The 19,230-nt window shown below is 39.2% G+C and overlaps 2 protein-coding genes across 8 annotated transcripts in view; one reads left to right on the top strand and one right to left on the bottom strand.

The window, feature by feature from the left end:
- The first annotated feature begins 6,907 nt into the window (after positions 1 to 6,907).
- vsig8a (V-set and immunoglobulin domain containing 8a) lies at positions 6,908 to 16,334 on the top strand. Of its 2 annotated transcripts, none has more exons than XM_026296883.2 (8): positions 6,908 to 6,975; positions 7,130 to 7,233; positions 8,342 to 8,517; positions 9,462 to 9,666; positions 10,836 to 10,988; positions 11,578 to 11,700; positions 13,056 to 13,197; positions 15,946 to 16,334. In XM_026296883.2, the coding sequence occupies exons 2-8, from the start codon at positions 7,131 to 7,133 to the stop codon at positions 16,139 to 16,141; spliced, it is 1,098 nt and encodes a 365-aa protein (XP_026152668.1). In that variant the 5' UTR covers positions 6,908 to 6,975; position 7,130; the 3' UTR covers positions 16,142 to 16,334. The 2 variants fall into 2 exon arrangements, with proteins under 2 accessions (XP_026152668.1, XP_026152669.1); XM_026296884.2 differs by having other exon boundaries at positions 6,966 to 6,975; positions 8,322 to 8,517.
- Positions 16,335 to 16,596: 262 nt separating this feature from the next.
- The window catches only part of vav2 (vav 2 guanine nucleotide exchange factor), a 178,129-nt gene continuing 175,495 nt past the window's right edge, over positions 16,597 to 19,230 (bottom strand). For all 6 annotated transcript variants that reach the window (XM_026296871.2, XM_026296867.2, XM_026296868.2 and 3 more), the window contains one exon: positions 16,597 to 18,836. In XM_026296871.2, the coding sequence (XP_026152656.1) occupies positions 18,789 to 18,836 (48 nt within the window). In that variant the 3' untranslated portion in view covers positions 16,597 to 18,788. The remainder of the gene's footprint in view (positions 18,837 to 19,230) is intronic.

A 19,230-nucleotide genomic window follows, 5' to 3' on the forward strand; every position in this document is an offset into this window, starting at 1 on the left:
TGTGCAGCTACTACTGTTTCATTCATGATTTCAGGAGAAGCCCCCCACCCTCACTCCCCTCTCACCATCTTCAGCACTACAGTGTCTACTGTGGAAATCTTCAGGTTTCTGGGATCCACAATTTCCCAGGACTTGACATGGACCTCCAACATTCTCCACATCCAGGAGAGGGCCTAATAGAGATTGTACTTCCTGCAGCAGCTTAGATAGTTTAACCTCCAACAGGAGCTGCTGGTCACCTTCTGTGCTGCCATCATACAGTCTGTCCTCTGCACTTCATCACTGTCTAGTTTGGATCAACCACCAAGCTAAACAGAAACAGACTGCAAAGGACAATCCAGTCTGCAGAGAGGATCATCAGGGCCAATCTTCCCAAGACGATCCATGGTCAGGAAACAGGAAAGGCGCATTTCTGCAGACCCCTCATACCCTGGACACAAACTGCTCAGACACAGAGTCAAATTACTTTGTCAGTAAAGATGATTCTAAATTGTCCATATACAGGATAGATTGGTGCCTTTTCAGGAAAGTTTTTTTTTTTTTTTTTGCATTGTTAAGCCCTTAAAGCTCAAATTTATATACAATTATATAAAATATTTGACATCCAAAAAATTGTGTTTTTTTAATTTAATTTGCATTTTTCACCTCAGTTGCATCCAGACCAGAAGTGATTTAAGGTGAATTTGTGACAATAGTCTACAAGGGGTTAATTTATATTTGACATCTGCCAGACGGGAAAGAGGGGGAGGAAGACAGAGAAGTGGACCCTGGAGGACATGGAACTGGGGCTACAGGAGCTGGAAGCAGACAGTCTCAGTGCGAGGCAGGACCACCCTGAGAGGAGGTCAGTGGAAGGTTCTCCTCTAATTGTGTGCTGGGTCAGAGGACACTTCTCACCAGACTGTTTGTATTCATGGATTTCCACTGACAAAGCCTCAGGTTCTTGCCATTTACAGCTTCCGCCACCCAGAGGCACCAGGAATGATCTACCACATGTTGGTGAGATGTGGTGGATTCATTTCAGGGAGCGGAAGTACCATCGCCTCACATCCCTGACTATTTCAGGCTTCTCACCACCCTGTGGAGGAGCACAGGCTAAGGGAGAAGTAAAAATGTAGTAGAATTTAATAATTCCATTTGAGAAAGCCAGGGGGGAGTCTTTGTAACACTGGGTTTCAAAAACACATTTGAATCATTGCATTTCTTTAGCTTAGAATGAGCGATTTATATCTACATAAGACGCAGCCCGTCTGCTATGTTTTGACATTCACCCAGAACAGACTCTGAAAAGAAGTTTTCACATTAAAGTAGCAGATTGACAACACATAAACACTATAAACTGTAGATGTTTACCATACATAGTATAGCTTGGAGCTTGGCCAGATAAATGGCCAAATTGTAATTTCTGGTGTATTGGTATTGTTCATATTGTGCAGGTAAATATAATAGGAATAAACACAAACCTTCTTTACTTCTGTTATGTGTCTTTACAGCTTTTTCCCAGTACTTTACCTTATATTAACATGTAAAGCATTTAGGTAACATTAGCAATAAATTGCTTCCAAAGATGGAAGGAATACTTTGAAGAGTTGATGAATAAGGAACATGTTAGAGAGCACAGAGTAGAAGAGGTGACTGTTGTGGAGCAGGAAGTAGCAAAGATCAGTAAGGATGAAGTGAGGAAGGTGTTGAAGACATACCTGTGGAGGTATGGAAGTGTTTAGGAGAGGTGGCAGTAGAGTTTTTGACTGGGCTACTTAACAAGATCTTGGAGAGTGAGAGGATGCCTGAGGAATGGAGGAGAAGTGTACTGGTGCCCATCTTTAAGAACAAGGGAGACGTGCAGAGTTGTGGAAACTACAGAGGAATAAAGCTGATGAGTCACACAATGAAGTTATGGGAAAGAGTAGTGGAGGCTAGGCTGAGGTCAGAAGTGAGCATTTGTGAGCAGCAGTGTGGTTTCATGCCAAGAAAGAGAACCACAGATACAATATTTGCTTTGAGAATGCTGATGGAGAAGTACAGAGAAGGCCAGAAGGAGCTTCACTGTCTTTTTAGATTTGGAACAAGCGAATGACAGGGTGCCGAGAGAGGAGCTGTGGTTTTGTATGAGGAAGTCTGGAGTGGCAGAGAAGTATGTTCGAGTGGTGCAGGACATGTATGAGAGCTGTAAGACAGTGGTGAGGTGTGCCGTAGGGGTGACAGAGGAGTTCAAGGTGGACGTGGGGCTGCCCCAAGGATCGGCTTTGAGCCCCTTCTTGTTTGCTGTGGTGATGGACAGGCTGACAGATGAGGTTAGACAGGAATCTCCCTGGACCATGATGTTTGCAGATGACATTGTCATCTGTAGTGAGAGCAGGGAGCAGGTGGAGGAAAATCTAGAGAGGTGGAGGTTTGCTCTGGAAAGGAGAGGAATGAAGCTGAGCCACAGTAAAACAGAGTACATGTGTGTAAATGAGAGGGACTCAAGTAGAACAGTGAGGTTACAGGGAGTAGAGGTGAAGAAGGTGGAGGATTTTAAGTACCTAGGGTCTGCAGCCACAGACAAAGACAAGGCCAAGCTGCAGCGTGTAATTCACACTGCTGCTAAAGTGTTCGGCTGCAGTCTCCCATCTCTCCAGGATCTGTACATCTCCAGACATGCAGCCAAGATCGCAGTCGACCCCTCTCATCCCAGACAAGAACTCTTCCAGTCCCTCCACTCTGGCAAGAGACTCCGATCCATCATGACCAGGACCTCACGCCACAAGAACAGTTTCTTCCCCACTGGAGTCAGCATGCTGAACAGTACCCCACCAGTTACCCCTATATAACCCCCCCCCCCCCCCCCCCCAAACTACAGTCAGTCACTTTTCACTTTAACATTCTTAAATTGCACTACACTTCACACACTCTTCACTTTACTGTGTATATGTATATATATATATATATATATATATATATCATGGCTGCCATTTTTATACTGACAGACACATTTTTTTTGTTTACTTTGCAATTAAATTCTAGAAAGTAAGTGTTGTATAGACTTCATCCTCTTCAATGCCTTCCTCACTTCAATATATATATATATATATATATATATATACACACATATTTGTATATATACACATATATATAAGGATATATATACACACACACACACACGGGAGTGATTTTATTTTTATTCTTTTTTCTAGTTTATTCTAAAACTGTGTACATACTCCACATCTGTATATATGCTTGCACCAGACACCAAGAGAAATTCCTAGTACTGTAAAGTGTTCTTTGACGTACCTGCCAATAAAACTGATTCTGATTCAGATTCAGATGTAATGTAATGGAATGTAAATCATGGCATAACAGTGTACTCTGCAAATTCTGAAAAGAATTCATATAAATTGTATTTCCAAATAAGTGATGGACGGTTATGACATGTAAGAAATCATACCAATGGGATATGTGGAACAAGAGTTTTAATCAAGTAAGCAACTGTTGTGGCTCATGCAGATGTAACTTACTAATGTTAGCAATGAGGAAAAATACTGGTCAGGTTTTTGCTGCTGCCACAGATGACAGATTTTTCTTTATGCCAGAGCACTTAATTTATTCATTGCCATCCAGATGATGAAATTCAAGAACCGTAGAAAAAAAATACTTCTGAAAGGAATCACCAGCCCTGCCTTTAACCCAGTAGACCTGCTGTGTAATGACCTCAGAGAGCTGTTCACACCAGATATCCTAAAGTGTGTCTGATCTGAAGCAGTTCTGTAAAGGAAGAATGGTCCAAATCTCAATCTGCTTCCTTTTGTGCAAGTCTGATCCACAGATACTGGAAGTGCTTGTCTGATGTTTGATGTAAGCCAAGGGTTTACTTACCTCTTCCTCTAGGATTGTCTGTATTTACTGGGTGCAGTCAAATAAGGACAAAAATTATTTGAACTATTTGTTTGTTGCCACATCCACACAGTGGGTGGTCGTGCAATAATTAACCAATGTCCTTTACTTGTGTTACTGCATGTGTTTTGTATCTGTTTATTGTAAATAGAGTTGTTCTGTGTATATGTAAATATGAGAGCTGCTAGACAATGTGAATTTCCACCTTGGGGTATGAAGAGTATCTATCTATCTATCTATCTATCTATCTATCTATCTATCTATCTATCTATCTATCTATCTACAGGAGTAACAGGAGCACAGAGACAAGCGTGTAGCTAGTTACATTAGCATTAGCGTTAGCAGTTCCCGTGTTAGTTGGGTAGCATTCGGAGTTTCACATAAATATTATTATCAAAAAAACCCAATAATAAAATCCCACATAAAAGTCAAATCTCCACGCCTTAACAAAGTCTACGTCATTGGAAACGTTATTTTATTGGCTACAACATATGTCAATCATCATTGCCAGACAATACGATTGGATGATTTTACTGTCATTAGAAGTTGGTCTACCTCCTGAGTGGGTTTTGTGGTCTGAATCACAGGTTTTCGTACTGATTGAGGGTCTAAAACCTGACTAGCAAGTTTGGGTGTAGGATTATTTTATTCACACCTGTCTGCAGAATGTAAAGCTACGGTTCGTTTGACTGTTTGTGGTAAATAAACGGCGAAAACAACCGGAGAACAAACGGAATTAAAACTTTTTAATGAGGACTGAAAAAGGAAAGACGACGGTTTTATGGCCTTTGGACTAAAAACTTGGAGGCATTTTGTTCCCTGGACACTTACGAAAAGAAAAAAACTGATATGCAACACGAGCACATCAGCAACGGTAAGAAGCACCTTATTTCTGTGTTTGTACTCTTGTTACACACTGAGGAGCTGATATCGCTGTGATAATTCAATTGTTAGATGTTTCCTAGTTAAATTTATTCAAATTAGGCCAGCGATATTTACAAACACATTTGGAAATACAGTTTCCGGCCGGAGACAGGATATGTGTCAAGTCCTGTTCTGAGAGGTTAGACACCTGGAGGGTCAGGGCGGATGTTTAGGCGTGAGTGAGGATGATGAGGCTTGACTTGGAGTATGTTGCTATGACTGTCCATCAATTTCAGTGCTTCCCCTCCGGATCAGTGCTATTGGCTTAGCTGCAGTATTAAGACTTCAGTTCAATTGGATTTAATTTGTATGGCACCAAGTCAAAATAATAATAAAAAAAATACCTCAGGGTGCCCTAACCAAATGGGTCCACAGAAGATGCCATTTTCACTGCACTTTATTAATTTTACTCTGATTGTGTCTGATTCTGTCACACTTTCCAAATACATGGTGTTTGCTGTTTGTCAACTGAGAAGCCTGGGGTCTTTCACCTCAGTGGGCAGAGGTCGCTAGTAAAATGATCTAGAAACACTGCAATTGATCTTCTAGAGTTTTTTAATTGAGACTACTTAGTGTAGATGTAGTCTTTAGTTGAGCATTCAGCCTTGCACCCTGTCTAAAGTGCTCATCAGACTAGATGAACGTGGCTTCGATATCTCCTGTTTTTAATTGGATCCTATCCTGTCTGTGTCATTAGGGCTGTGCACTGAGCCTTCTCCTCTACTCTGTATTCACTCAAAGCTGCACTTATACTTATGACACGACTGTGATAGGCCTCATTAGCAACAACAGAGAGCTGGTGTACAGGAACTCGATCCCACACCAGGCATAGCAGTGTGCTAACAACAGCCTGGTCCTCCACACCTCTACACCATGGAGGTGACTGAGTGGAAAACACTGCAGGGGCTGGTGAAAACTGTCCAGATCATCACTGACTCTCAACCCTCCTCCATCATCAGAGACCCAATGCAAGCACATTACATAACATATGTACTCGAAATATGCATACAATAGTGCACAGTGACAGTAAAGCTCTTTGGAATCTAATCGTATTTTGCTTTTTCCTTGTATTAAATTACAAAGTGATGAATACCAGTTTCAGGATTAATTTCTTAAGTAGAATCCAACTTCTTCCTAGACAAATTCTGTTTCCCATAGTACTTTCTTTTAACCAGGTTCTTAAAGTAGTGTATATGAACTGAAACCCTCAAGAGTGGGTGTTTGAAGTCACAAATCTGATTTTTCAAATTGATCTGACTCAAATTTATCAGTTGGAGTCTATAAATAGTTGTTTCTTAAAATAAAAACACTGCCCAAAGTCAAGTAAAATAAATGTGGTGAAACAAGATAAAGTTCACATAAAGCTTTAAAGAAGGTATCTTTTTTTATACGATCAGTGATAAGGATCTTTACTCTTTATCGCTGATCCTATCTTCTGCATTTGTCTCCTAAAGGATAACCCACTGTTTCTCAGATCTAAAGTCTGCTTGCCTGTAGATGTGGCACAGAGATAAGTTTTGCAGTGTTTTTTTCCTGCATCCTAGCAATCTGTACAAACCTTATTGGCTTGTGTTTTTGGCTGAACAACCAGTTTCTTGTCACTTGAGACCTTTTGTGCTCTCTTCGTCTTCCTTATTATTTGAAATCACCGTCAGCTGACAAATGAGAGGCGCTAATGTTGTGTGTGGTACATTGTGTGTACAGTAATGAGTATACAGCAATAATGTGTGTTCTTTTGCAGATGGAAGTGATCCCCCCCCCCCCCCAATTTTAAAGTTTATCCTTTCACTGCTTTTATTTCTTTATTTAGATTTTTTTTTTTCTTCAAAAGCTGTTTGGACTCAATGAGATACCAGCGAAGTGATAAAACCCATTTAAATTAATCCAAATTGAAGTTAATGGCTTGTGGACATGTAAGTGAATAAGCACAAGTAAATAACAAATAGGTATGTAACTATAATTCACTATTTACAAAAACAGTGCAGTTTCGAGGGTGTTAAAAGCAATAGCAAGCACACCTCCTGGTAAACAGGTAAAACAGGTGGAGCAGCCATCCAATTCGATGGCTTTATGGTAATGAGGAGTAAGTAAAGGAGGAGCTCAGTGTAAAGCAAGAGCACCATGCTGAACACTACTGCTTGGTCTTTTGTACCGTTTGGATGTGGGATCTGCAATCAGGTAATATAAATATCACCATCTTAAATATTTATTCCCCTAAAACTGTCTATTAGTTCTTACCAGTTGAGAAGACGGTTTGATATGCTAATATATTATATGTCACACATTGTACTGTTATAAACACAGTGATTTTGATCACTGATTTCTAAAACAGGATGACTACGTTGAGACAAAGTTATTTGAGGTCAGCTTCCTCCCTTTGCTGCCCGTCCTGGTTCTTTGACTTCTTGTTGTGCACCGCGACTCTCTTGAGCTCAGGTGAGAATACACACACAAGCATATAAATGCAGATAGAGTGGCTGCGTTATCTACAAGACTGTTATGTATTGCATTTTATGACTTGGCATTCAATGAAGCAGTTTTTCAGAAATGATCTCAGCAGCTGAGCAGCAGGCTTGGGTGGTGTAAGTTTCCACTTGTGTTACCATGGCACACTCACAGTCTGTCCAATTAGGCTTTAAGACGATGCCTCCAGATGACTGCCGACTCCCTAGTGTTCCAGCAATTCGAGCTCATATGTTTTTCTTTTTTCCTGAGGGTGTGGCTCTTAATAGTCTGAGACACATCTCAAAATGCAGTTTTAGTTTGATGAAAGTACATTTCTTTATGTATTTTCTGCAAATAGTATTTAAAAGTTTTTTTGCATTATTGCAAAAGTATAACAGAAGAAAGAGCACTACCGTAAAAGCACTGTCCACTTAAATACACTGTTTTACTCTGCAATTGTTGTACTTCTAAAACCTAAACACTTGAATCCCTAAGCACATAATTGAGTGCACTTCCCCCTGAAACATACTTTTCTTAGGTGGTTATGAGTTGAATTCTAGCTTTCTTACATTTATCAAGAACAACAAAATTAACCTTATTCAGTTTTTTTTGTCTAAATATTTTGAATTTGTGAATGTAATCAATTGCACAAATGCAATTGATGCTTTACCATATTACGAAGAACCTTGTGTCAGAACCACTAAAGGTTACCACATGTAGGGTTGCTTTTGCCAAGAGTTGCAGACATACTTGAACTGACTCTATTTTGTTTTGAGCTGCTTATTGAGCTTTTTGTATTGTAACTACAGTGTGAAATAGCTCAGAATGTAAGTCCTGTATGTCCTTTTCATATTCCAGAGAAGCATTTGGCTGCAGCTAGTGTGTTTGTGTTTTCGCTCCATTCCTAGCCAGACATCCTTTGAGAAGAGACTCAGAATCAATATTAAATGTTTCCATAAAACTGTCTGCATTACATCCATAAACTGTGGCTCCATGGATGTAAAAAGAAAATATTTATGCCTCAGGGCTAAAAGAAGAGATTAGGAAAGAGCTTATATGTGTCTGTAATTAATTTCAAGACTTCTCTGAATTTCTGAAGACTTGAGATATACGCAAGGAATGCAGGTGGTTTCTACGGGCCCACAGACTATTCGCAAGGCTGAAGGAGAGAACATCACCCTGGGCTGCAGCTACACACCAAGCCCCTCTGACACCGGAGAACTTGACATCGAATGGTCTGTGATCAGTCCAGACACCACTCAGAAAGATCAGATGGTAAGAAGCAGAATGAGAATGGTGCAAATTATCTAAAATGTTTATGTAGGGACTGATGAATGGGGAGTTTAAAGCATGTGATTGGTTGGATGAATTTTACAGTAGAAAGTGAATTTATTATTATTTTTCCAAGAAAAAAGAAAGGACATTATTGAAAGAGGTCAAAACAGAAGGTTAGAAAACCCAATGCAACCTTAATTTCATGACAAGAGCAGCATCTTTTAAACGTCTACATTATTCAGATTTTACACCTCCACTCGTGGCGATGTTTGTACTTCCTCCATCTGAATTCAGTTCAGGGGATGGAAGTGTGGATGAACTCCTACCAGATTTTTCATTTCACAGAAATTAGCTGTGTATCCCGTTTTCCATTTAAATTAAATTAGTCATTAGTGTTGGAGACTTGAAAAGATGCTTACTTCCCTCAGCTGTGCCCCCAGGCAGCAGGAATTGTATTAGTTAATAGAAGGATTGACCTGGTCCAGTGTAACCAAGTATAGATTATTGGTTCTGTCCAAATTGAATGCTTTGTACTGCAGTCAAGTACACATTGCAGTCCTCTTCAGCTTTTCTGAGCAAATCTAAGTATTTTTAACTGCAAACCTAAAGCTGCTTAAATCACTTTTTGGCCACTGTAGGGCAGAAGACAAATGGTGTCAGGACCACAACCAACATTTGAAATATCTCCCTGCTGCTGGAAACAATGTCTATGGAAAGTGAACCAAACAGCCAATATGCCAGAAAACCGAAACAATTAGCTCAAAGAAGCCAAAATATTCAGTAGACCTGTAAAGTTTTATGGTCATCCTCAGTGGAAGTCTTATTGTAAGGAACCATTTCACATAACATTTCATTCTGTATTAATGCAGCTTTCTCTTTAACTTCAATAAAATGTTATTCATAGTCATTTGTTGACACACACTTCTTTTTTCTATGTCCATCAGCTCCTGTCCTATACAAAGGGTACTGTATACATCCATGAAAATAATGCTCTTACCAAAGAGCTCAGCTTTGCTACTCGTGACCCTTCGATGGGCGACGCTTCCCTCTCAGTTGCTGTGCTGTCACTGGCTCATAGCGCTACCTACAAGTGTAAAGTGAAGAAATCTCCTGGAGTGGACATGCGCAAGGTGTCACTGGTGGTAATGGGTAAGACCAGGCATTGGGGAAATACTTGTCTGTCTCACTACATTATTTACAGCTATGTTACTGTTTGACTATAGGGAAAAGACAGCTGCACATTTTATTTTACTAAAGAAGGTAACATTACCCTGTCACATGGCAGCAAGCTTTACAGTTATAATTTGGGAATGTGACTGTGATTGTTGTACTATAATAAGTATGAATGTATCTGTTGTATCTGCTAAGACTATTTTAATGATTCCAGTGCTGTCTGTTCATTAGTGGTTTGTAGAGGCCAATTTTGGTAAAGGTCGCATGGATGTCAGCCAGAATTAGGATAATGGCATTCTCAGTGTCATTACAGAAGGCTTTTCCTGGTTAGTCCTTAAATTAGGGTCAAATTGTGTGATGTTCTCTGGTGCATAACTCATCTAATCTGAAGAGTAAAATATCTGCTGTGTGAGAACATGACATTTATTAGTTGGAGCAAAACAAAAACAATACACCCGAGCTAGTGGAGGGCTTGAGCTGTAACTGAGGTGAAGGTTGCTTCATTGACAGACTATGATTGAACAAATAACTGGTCCAGCTTCTAAAACATTATTTCAGTCTGTGGAATCTAAGTCAAAAGGATAAAATATATTGTCCATCAGGACAATCAAGGTAGAGTCCTAAAAAGCCAATTTTGATGCTACTTAGAACAACTTATTTTATCTGTTGATCAGTCTGAGCTACAGGTTGCCAGAGCCTTGATTTTAATTTAATTTCTTTACAAATTCACTGAACTGAATCACTTTCTGTAATTAGCTTTGCAAAGTATGCAGTACAGGACTTACAAACCCTGGGTAGTTTTAGTTAGTACTGGCTTTAACATTATCTTATGAAGCATAAATCCCATGTAGATGATGATGCAAATTAAAAGCATATTTCTTGTAACTCTGAAGTAAAAAAATGCATTGATTTGTTGCTATAACCAGTTAGTAAAGACAGAATCAAATTAGTTATTTCATGTCATTGTAAAGCTGTAACTGTACTGTTTTACCAATAGTGTAAAGAGTTCAATCAAATTTTTTTTCCAAACACTTTGAATTTCTGTAAATAATCCAAACTCAATTACACAAACTGGCATTTCGTTGTTTTGATGTTGTCCGTTGGAAATGACAGCACAAGATGATCTGTTTGGTTTATGGTTCCAGCAAAGCCGTCCATACCTAAGTGCAGGGTGGAAGGAGAGGAGCTGGTCGGCAAGCCTGTGTCTCTGCACTGTAACTCTGCAAAAGGTTCTGCTCCCTTAAAATACATGTGGAGGAGAGAAAGTGCAGACCCCATCCCTGCTACAGCCACACAGGGTAAGTGTGACCTCTGCTGATGTCAAGATGCTACTACACATCAAAGAGACTACATGTATGTGTGCACGCTGGGGTGGGGGTTGGGTGGCACTATGGTATTTGATGCTATGTGAGTAAAAACCCTTTTCATTTTGAATTCATACAGTGTTCTTATTGTTTTCATTTATTTCAACATTATTACTATATTAAAATAAGATTTTTGTTGTTTATTGTAATTATTAAAATGAAAAAAATACAAAATAGAAAATTCTGGTAAAATATTAGAAAGAAATAATCGTTTGCAGCACATCACTGGTGTAGTTTGTGTTTACTTACTTACAGGAGATTCTGGTGCATAATCAGCTCAGTTGCATTTTTTAAGTTTTCTCTGCACACAGACATAATGGGTAAAATCTGTAACCAGGTCTTCTCCTTGGCTACACATTTTCCATTGAGAATCTGAAAAAAAAAAACCCAAAACAGTGAGGCTCAAAATCTTTCACCTAATCTGAAAAACCCACCTGGCAGCCCAATTTGACCTACAATGATTTCAAGGCAATATAATCAATGTACAGTGTGTAATCTGTATTGGTGGATGTGTTCTTCTCAGACAGTGTGACCGGAGAGCTGAGAATCAGCAACCACTCGCGGAGCTTTGCAGGAATCTACCTTTGTGAGGTTAACAATGCCGTTGGAACCGAACACTGCAGGATTAACCTGAAAGCAGTCAGTGGTAAGGGAATGCACCCCCTCACACAGCCCCAGCGCTCCTTTCCTTTAACATTTGCATGGCGCCCACATGTGATCATGAAAGCCCTAGATTTCATCCTCTTAAGTCGTCTCACTTTGTAGTTGTGCCACAGTCTCCTCGTTGCTTCACTTCTCACACAGGCCGAGCTTTTAACGACGATGCTCAATAACATTGCATCATCCTTAGTATGTTGACTAATGATGACAAGAAGAGATCAGTCAGTGGCAAGAAGTTTTTGACTATTCACTCTTCATTAGCTGTGTCCTGCTGTTTAGTCACAAGTCAAACATGAAATGACTGTGTTGTCAACAGTCCCTAATGGCCAATTGTAAATGAGACTAGTTAAAAGGCAGCAACAGAAAATAAGTGGACTAATTAAAAGAATCTCATCAGCTTTGATTGGTTGCCAGTGCATGTAAATAGTTGTAGAGCCTTATTAATTTAAGGAACTGCAAAAATCCCTTTAAATGAGGACAGTCCAGTACAATAATACCACTGAACAGTTGTGAACATGACCAGAATTAGACAAATACCAGAGCTGTCTCACAGGGAATTAATCTAGTGACTGGTGCACCAGTTAGGGATTCAGTCTGCCATTATAGAATAAATCATATCAAGGTTAGACCCAAACAAGTGCATTTTATTCTATGGATCCATAAAATGACTTTGATTTTGTGTGCCTAATGATCCATGGAGCAGATCCCAAACCTATGTAGTCCATAAGTCCTGGTCTGAGTGCTCAGATTTTTCACTTTAGTACCGAAATCATTCACTTTTATTTTTAGTGTCAGGTGCCATCCCTGACAGATTCCTTAAACAGTTGTAAAGATGCTCAATGATAAAGCAAAGAATAGTGCCAGTGAGAAATACACTTATTTTGCTGTTTTGAGTTAGATGAGAGGTTCTTTTTTGGGTCCATCCTTACAGAACATCCTAAAGCTAAAAGTAGCTCTCACTGGCTGTGCTGGAAGAAAATCCTAAAACAAGGGGCAATAATGATAAATAAGTTAGTTGCAGTAGCAGGGTATGAAACCACTAAGACCTCCTCATAATCAGTCATTGTTCTTTACTAAAAGTTGCCATGAGCTGCTTTGTGATAGAATGTAAGAGGCCATTAGGAACTTTTAGCTCCATTTACGATGACAAGAAAAGCTCCTTTGTGGATACCTGCAGCCTGCATGGACTGGAGGAAGTTGCTATTACAGGCCAATAATTTGTCCAGCATATAACTGCCCTTTAAAGATGTCAGTGTCATTTATTTATACTTTAGTTCACTCACAGTCTTTACACAGAGCAGCTAAGAGGGTAATTCCTTGTTATTTATGCTGATTACACAGCTCCAAACAGAGCAGCAGTGATAGTCGGCACAGTTGTGGGTTCCCTACTCCTCATCTTCATCCTGCTGGTCTTCATCGGGGTTCTTTACTGGAAGTTTAGCAGCAGACATCGCTATGAGAAGGAGTTCTCTAACGAGATCAGGTATGTCGTACTCTGTTAATGTTGAATATTTTTCTCACTTTATGTTAAAGGCTAAACATTTTGATAAAACATTACTGTGTGCACTTGTACAAGTTTTTACATTTGCATTTGGCTTCACAATGAATAACATAAAAAAAAAAAAAGACAAAGTAGGAGATGACATCAAAAACTGAACTTTATGTTGATTAAAAAAGTGCAGCAGGTGAAACAGCACACTTCAAAATAGTACCATAAGAATAGAAACTAAATCCAAGACATGAATTCAATTGAGGAAAGAGACATCTAAATACAATAAAAATGCAGAGGTATTTACTATTTATACTTCATACCTGTACCCCATTACATTCCAGAGGCGAATATTAACCTTTTCTTGTGACTGGTGGCATCGAGCGACATGCTTAAATTTCTTCATCAGATGCTCTCCACAGGGATTTCTTGTTTACTGCGAGTTGTATTCTTGGTCACTGGTGCGCAAGTCAAAGACAATTGGTTTCAAGAATGAGCAAACACTGTGTGCAGAGATGTACCAATCTTACAGAGATGTTCAGATTCTCAGTCTGGGTATTTTAGGGGCTAGAGTTTGAATATAAATAAGAGCATCATTTCATGCGGCTCCATCTACGTGCAGGTTGTACAGCTTCAGCATCTTTGTTTTTGACTTGAGGTAATAAGCTCAGTGCTTCCTGATTGGCTGATTTTTGCACAGTTTTTTTTGAAGAACTTGTATTACAGGCACTGTTGTTAATTTGCTGTTGTTTAATAGTTGTTTTGGGAAGACCAACTCAGCAGAGACCATTACTGTAGTCCACAGTTCTGGAGATGGCACATGAATAGATTTTAACTCTAGCTATTTTAGTAGATGAAAAAAGGCTGATTTGATGGGGCTGAGGCAAAATTTCTAAGTTTTATATAGTTACAGTTCTGTAAGTGAGCTAATAAGAAACAGATATGACCGATATCAAGTGACCTATTACTTTTTTTTTTGCTTTAAATGATTTTGTAACAGTGCTCTCACAGTTTTCAAACCGTTGACATCTAATTATGGGACATAACTCTGCAATCCACATGTGAGACTACCCCATTTTCACTGTGTAATATTATTTTAGTTGAGCTCTCGCTCCTTCTCAGTGCAAACGGTGTAACCAGCTTAAAAGGGGCAGCAGAAACAGAAGGTCCTGCCTCACACCCCTTTTGGTCTTCTGATGACATAAACCGGTGAACAGGATACAGAATGCAGAGCAGCTCTAGGCCAGTGTTCTGCAGCTGACCTCCCATCCTGAAGATTTCTTCTTTTGCAAACAGTGTCCCCCATCCCAGCTCTCAGCTGAGATTGATATTGTAGTTAAAAACAGCCCACATGCTTTCAGAGTAGACATTGAAATGAGAGCAGTGTCAGTGTGGGAGGACTGTGCTGCGTACAGGAGACAGAGAAGCACTTGAAGCCACAATCTTGATATGGGCTTCTCCCTATCAGTGACACACAGGACTTCAACTCTCAAGCTTCAGCGCTCTTTGCATGAACATGGCATCGCAGAGAGAATGAAAGAGGGCAAAACCGTCATTTCTGCCATGACAACAATAGTTTCTATCACGTCGGTTACTAGAATTTTCAAGAAAAAAAACAGCAGTTTCAGAGTTTACCCTGCATCTAAAAGAAGCACCAAAATATTAGAGCAAAATTGAACACTAAATGTAGCAAAACATGTAAGCCACATGGCTTAATTGTTTTCAGACAAAGATAAAAAGTAAAAAGATAAAGACAAATGACTTCACTGGCAGAACAGAACAATCAAAAATGGATACAAAATAGTTTAATTTAATTTGGTTTGTACACATGCTTGTTCACAGTAGTCCTATCTTGTTGCATGGCAACACACACACACACACCCAAGAATCATTACCCCAAAGACACGAGGCACGTTGTTTCCCATTTCAGCTTAACAAAAGCAAATTTATTCCTTTTACCAGCAAAAATCGGAGTCCTTGGCCTCCACAGGAGCAGAAACTGCCAAAGTCGATCAGTTGTGCGGGTGTTTTCTTTGACAGAGGACCAGATCCCAGCTGGTATTGCAAAGTTACATAAATACAGAATGCAAAGTAGCTTCTAAGCTTGAATGTTGGCAGCTGTGTTGACGAGGGAAGATTGCTCTATATGCTTCCTGTCAGAGTTTGCCAGTTGAAACTTGCACCAGAGGGTGCTTCAAGAGAAGCAGGGTCTCAGTGAGAGTAGGCGCTCTCACGAAGAACCTCCAAATAAAAAAAGACAACAAAGATTCATGGTTTTTTTTTTTTCGCCCACAGGGCAGTATTATTTAACTTAGTAAATGCAGTACGTCCACTGTGGTAAATACGGATTTCAACATACAGGAGGCAGCCAAAACAAGAACTATTCTCACTTGTCTTACAGAAATAACACTTCCCTATAGACCTTAACCTTACCTTAATCTTTGATTGTGATTGGATTGATTTGAATATGAAATTAATTATTTGCGACCCTAATAGTAGGAACAAAGAGGATTCAATAAAAATGAGGTTCAATGTAGCTTTACTCAAACTCCATAAAATGAGTTTCACAGTTCCAACTCATTTCAAAACTCAGCTGCCACAGCTCCCTTTTAAGCTGCTTTACCACAAAACAAATCAAGTGCTGCTGTAATTCTCTGAACTCAAATGACTGAACTGAATTTCCTCAGTGATAAAATCCTCTCTGTTGTTGTTCTGCCTCTGTTCTGCTCTTACATCAAATAGGGAGGACGCTCCGCCTCCTGAGAGCCGCCCTGTCAGTCGCCGTACGACCCGGAGCACCAGTCAACCCCCACCATACGGCAGGACCGAGGTGAGCTCGTCCAGTGAACAACACACACGCACCCCCTACAGCAACAGCCACACACCAGTCAAATATACGCCATTTGAATATGATGGCAAGTGTGGATACGCAGTATGACAGTCAACACCAGAGCTGAACTGAGGAATTATTTAGCTCCCATTGTGATGTTTGAACAGAAGCTTGAAGACATTTTGAACACTAGAAACTGAAAATGTGGAGCAGTGAGGGTCTTGCACAGACTCTAATTAGCTGAATGATGATTTTATGATAACGTTAATTAATCCTAGTCACGTACTGTACGATGTTTTCCTTCTATTACTTGATAATATAGGATTTATGACTGGTCATTCAACATGTAGGTGAATGTCACTGTAAAGGAGCTGATCTTTCAAATATATTAATTTTCAAAATCATAGCAAATAGCTTTTTTTTTTTTTTTTTAGTTCATCTTTCTCTACACACTGAGATCAACAAGGGTGGCTGAGGGTTTGCTCAGTCTTCTCAAATTATTGGTTGAAATGAAACATTCAAAACTCAAACTACAACTAAACCTCCAAATAATTCAATCTCAATTTTAAACCAAAAGAGAAATATTTATTTGATGATAGACCTCATTTGAAAATGCTCAATCATTCAAAAAAAAACAAAAGTACATAATGAAGTACTTTTTTTTTGAGGATGTACTGACAGGAGTTTGAATATCAATAGCCACATGCAATGGGTGTTTTTTTTGTTTTTTTTTGTCCACTACATAAACAGCGACTAGATCCCCTCCCCCCTCATTCTAGACAACATGGAGGCCTAATCCGTGTGTCCCCCGCACACAGTGGCAGGACTTTGTGTTTTTGCAATTACACATATCAGACAGTCGAAAGTTTAGAAACTAAACATATCAGCATCTTCTGCTTTGTAAATCTTTGTGAACCAGCCAGAGCAAGCATGCTCAATGTTTGCACTATACTTCACAGTCTGGAGTGTGAATGCTTGAAGAGTTGGTCCTTTTGATCAGTGAACTGCCTTTATCTCATTAGCCGGAAGACAAAAAGCTGCATTCTGAAAAATACACCTACTCTAAATAAATTCAAACTTTTTTGTGAGGCATTTCTGGAGATGTGGCAATTCAGTGTAAGCTATTATATATAGTTGGTTTAACAGAGTTAGTCAATATATATTATATCAATATATAAGATTCATTTGAACTAACCTTTAAAAACATCTGGCAGGGTCAGAGAGTCAGAATAGCTGTATAACAGTCTAGTACATTCATTCATACTCATTGGAAAACCGGTGAAAGCTGTATGCCAACTCAGGTATTATCTGGCTCTATGGAATTAGAAAAATACTAGAAGTAAATGGAAACATTGAGCACTGCACCCCTGGAAAATCACAAAGTGATAAAAGGCTCCTTCTCTGGACTCATCTTAACTAACACATCTGTTTTTCTTCAGATTAAAACTCTTCTCGTACAGTTTAATTTCACCAGTCTGCACAGCACCAACATGGATTTCACACATGTAGAATGATTAGCACTGAGGAAAACAAGAACTCCTGTCACCTAATCATCTGTAAAAATAAGGCAAGGTAAAAAAAAAAAAAAACAAACACATTATCATCAGTCAAGCTCCATGCAGACACTAAACATAAATTTGGCTTCAAATAAAAAAAAAAAAAAAAGTTGGTCCAGTTCTTAAAAAATAATCTTGATTCTGTGGAAAAAAAAATCCAACAATGAATAGCAAAATTTAAAAGTGTGAAGTGGTTTTTGAGTGGAATGATGTTTCCCTTTCACATCCAGGTGGTTGCACCCTTAGACGTGTGGCACCAAGATTGAAGTGAGTGGTGTACGTGATGTGTTGTTGGCTATAAAATCCCTCCGACTGTCTTTGTGAGTCCACGTAGTCTCCAGTTAGGATGAGTTAAATGCTTCAGCATATTGTTTTTGACGGCCGTGAAGGCGAGCTGTCCTCTGTATGTGCCTCCCTTTAGTAAAGTCCCTTGGATGTGGATGGACTTTGTTTTTGGGGGATGGCAATGTTCTTTACTGGCTGATGTTAAGGTTCAGTAAGCAACGACCATTCTTCAAAGGCACCGTACTGTACACTGGTCAGTGTGTGTGTGTGGGCTGCGCATGGGTACATGCATACATGGAAAAGTAAAATCAGTCAACAAAGTAGATTCCCTCCACTGGTGTCAGCCCACAAGGCATCACCATGACAACTAAGGCAAAATGAAATATGAAAACAGAGCATCTGTCTTTTTTTTCTTTTTTTTTTTGTCTTCTCCTAGTTTTTAATCATCTGATTCATTGCTGTTGCTCAAATCAGCTTCCCCTCAATAATCATTAGTCATGATAATAATCTCTATTTAATAAATTATCTATACTGTACAATTATTTCACCTCGCATAGAACTGCAACACAGGGGAGCCTTTTTTAAAGTAAAACTATCCACAGTCAGTTTCTGCTGTGTTCTCAGTTCAATAAAACCTCTGCAGAGCACACAGACACTGGCAAGCCAGACTTTTTCTTCTTTCCTGTACAGAAATTAAACAGGACATCCTGCAAAAAGGAAACAAAAATCTAAACAAAAGCAAAGCTGATGCATCATTAATTGAAGGTATAGAAACTAGAAACAATTGCGTATCCAGCAGAAACATCAACAAAACTGTTCTTTTATCCTTGTCTTATTTTCCTGGAGCAAGTGAGAACAGTAAACAGAAGATGGTTCCTGATTTAGAGGGAGCCAGGCCAGCAAACATCCAAACTTTACTGCACTCCTTCTTCATCCACGTAGGTTGAAGGGAACCATCCAATCTGAAACATAAAATAGTAATTATATAACATAAGATGCTTTAAAATAGCAAATGTAAACATAGACGTTAATTTAGTTAATTTATATCTCCTTAACACCCAACATTTGGTAACATTAAAATGAATTTATTGTATATGCAGCATGAATCCTTTAAGCTGAGGCTATGCGGAATACTTTTCTTTAATTGGCTGAAGGATGTGCATTATTAAAGAGAAGTGTCCAGCTTGGATGTAGCAGCCTTACCCCAATTGTAAAAAGTACTTTAAGGCTACTTCAAATACTACTTCAGTTGTTGCTAGGCAACAACTTCTCCTACTTGTTGAGATGGTAAAAGTGAGTACTGAATGAACAGAGGTAGCACCAACAAAAAGGCTATTTTAAATTCAGTCATGAATA

Source organism: Mastacembelus armatus, chromosome 12, assembly GCF_900324485.2.
Source record: "Mastacembelus armatus chromosome 12, fMasArm1.2, whole genome shotgun sequence".
Classification (NCBI taxonomy): Eukaryota; Metazoa; Chordata; class Actinopteri; order Synbranchiformes; family Mastacembelidae; genus Mastacembelus; species Mastacembelus armatus.

Coding starts and splice junctions, on each gene's coding strand:
- vsig8a (XM_026296883.2), top strand. CDS start 7,131: ATGACTACGTTGAGACAAAGTTATTTGAGGTCAGCTTCCTCCCTTTGC. Junction 7,234..8,341: donor CGCGACTCTCTTGAGCTCAG/GTGAGAATACAC, acceptor GAATTTCTGAAG/ACTTGAGATATACGCAAGGA. Junction 13,198..15,945: donor GAGTTCTCTAACGAGATCAG/GTATGTCGTACT, acceptor TACATCAAATAG/GGAGGACGCTCCGCCTCCTG.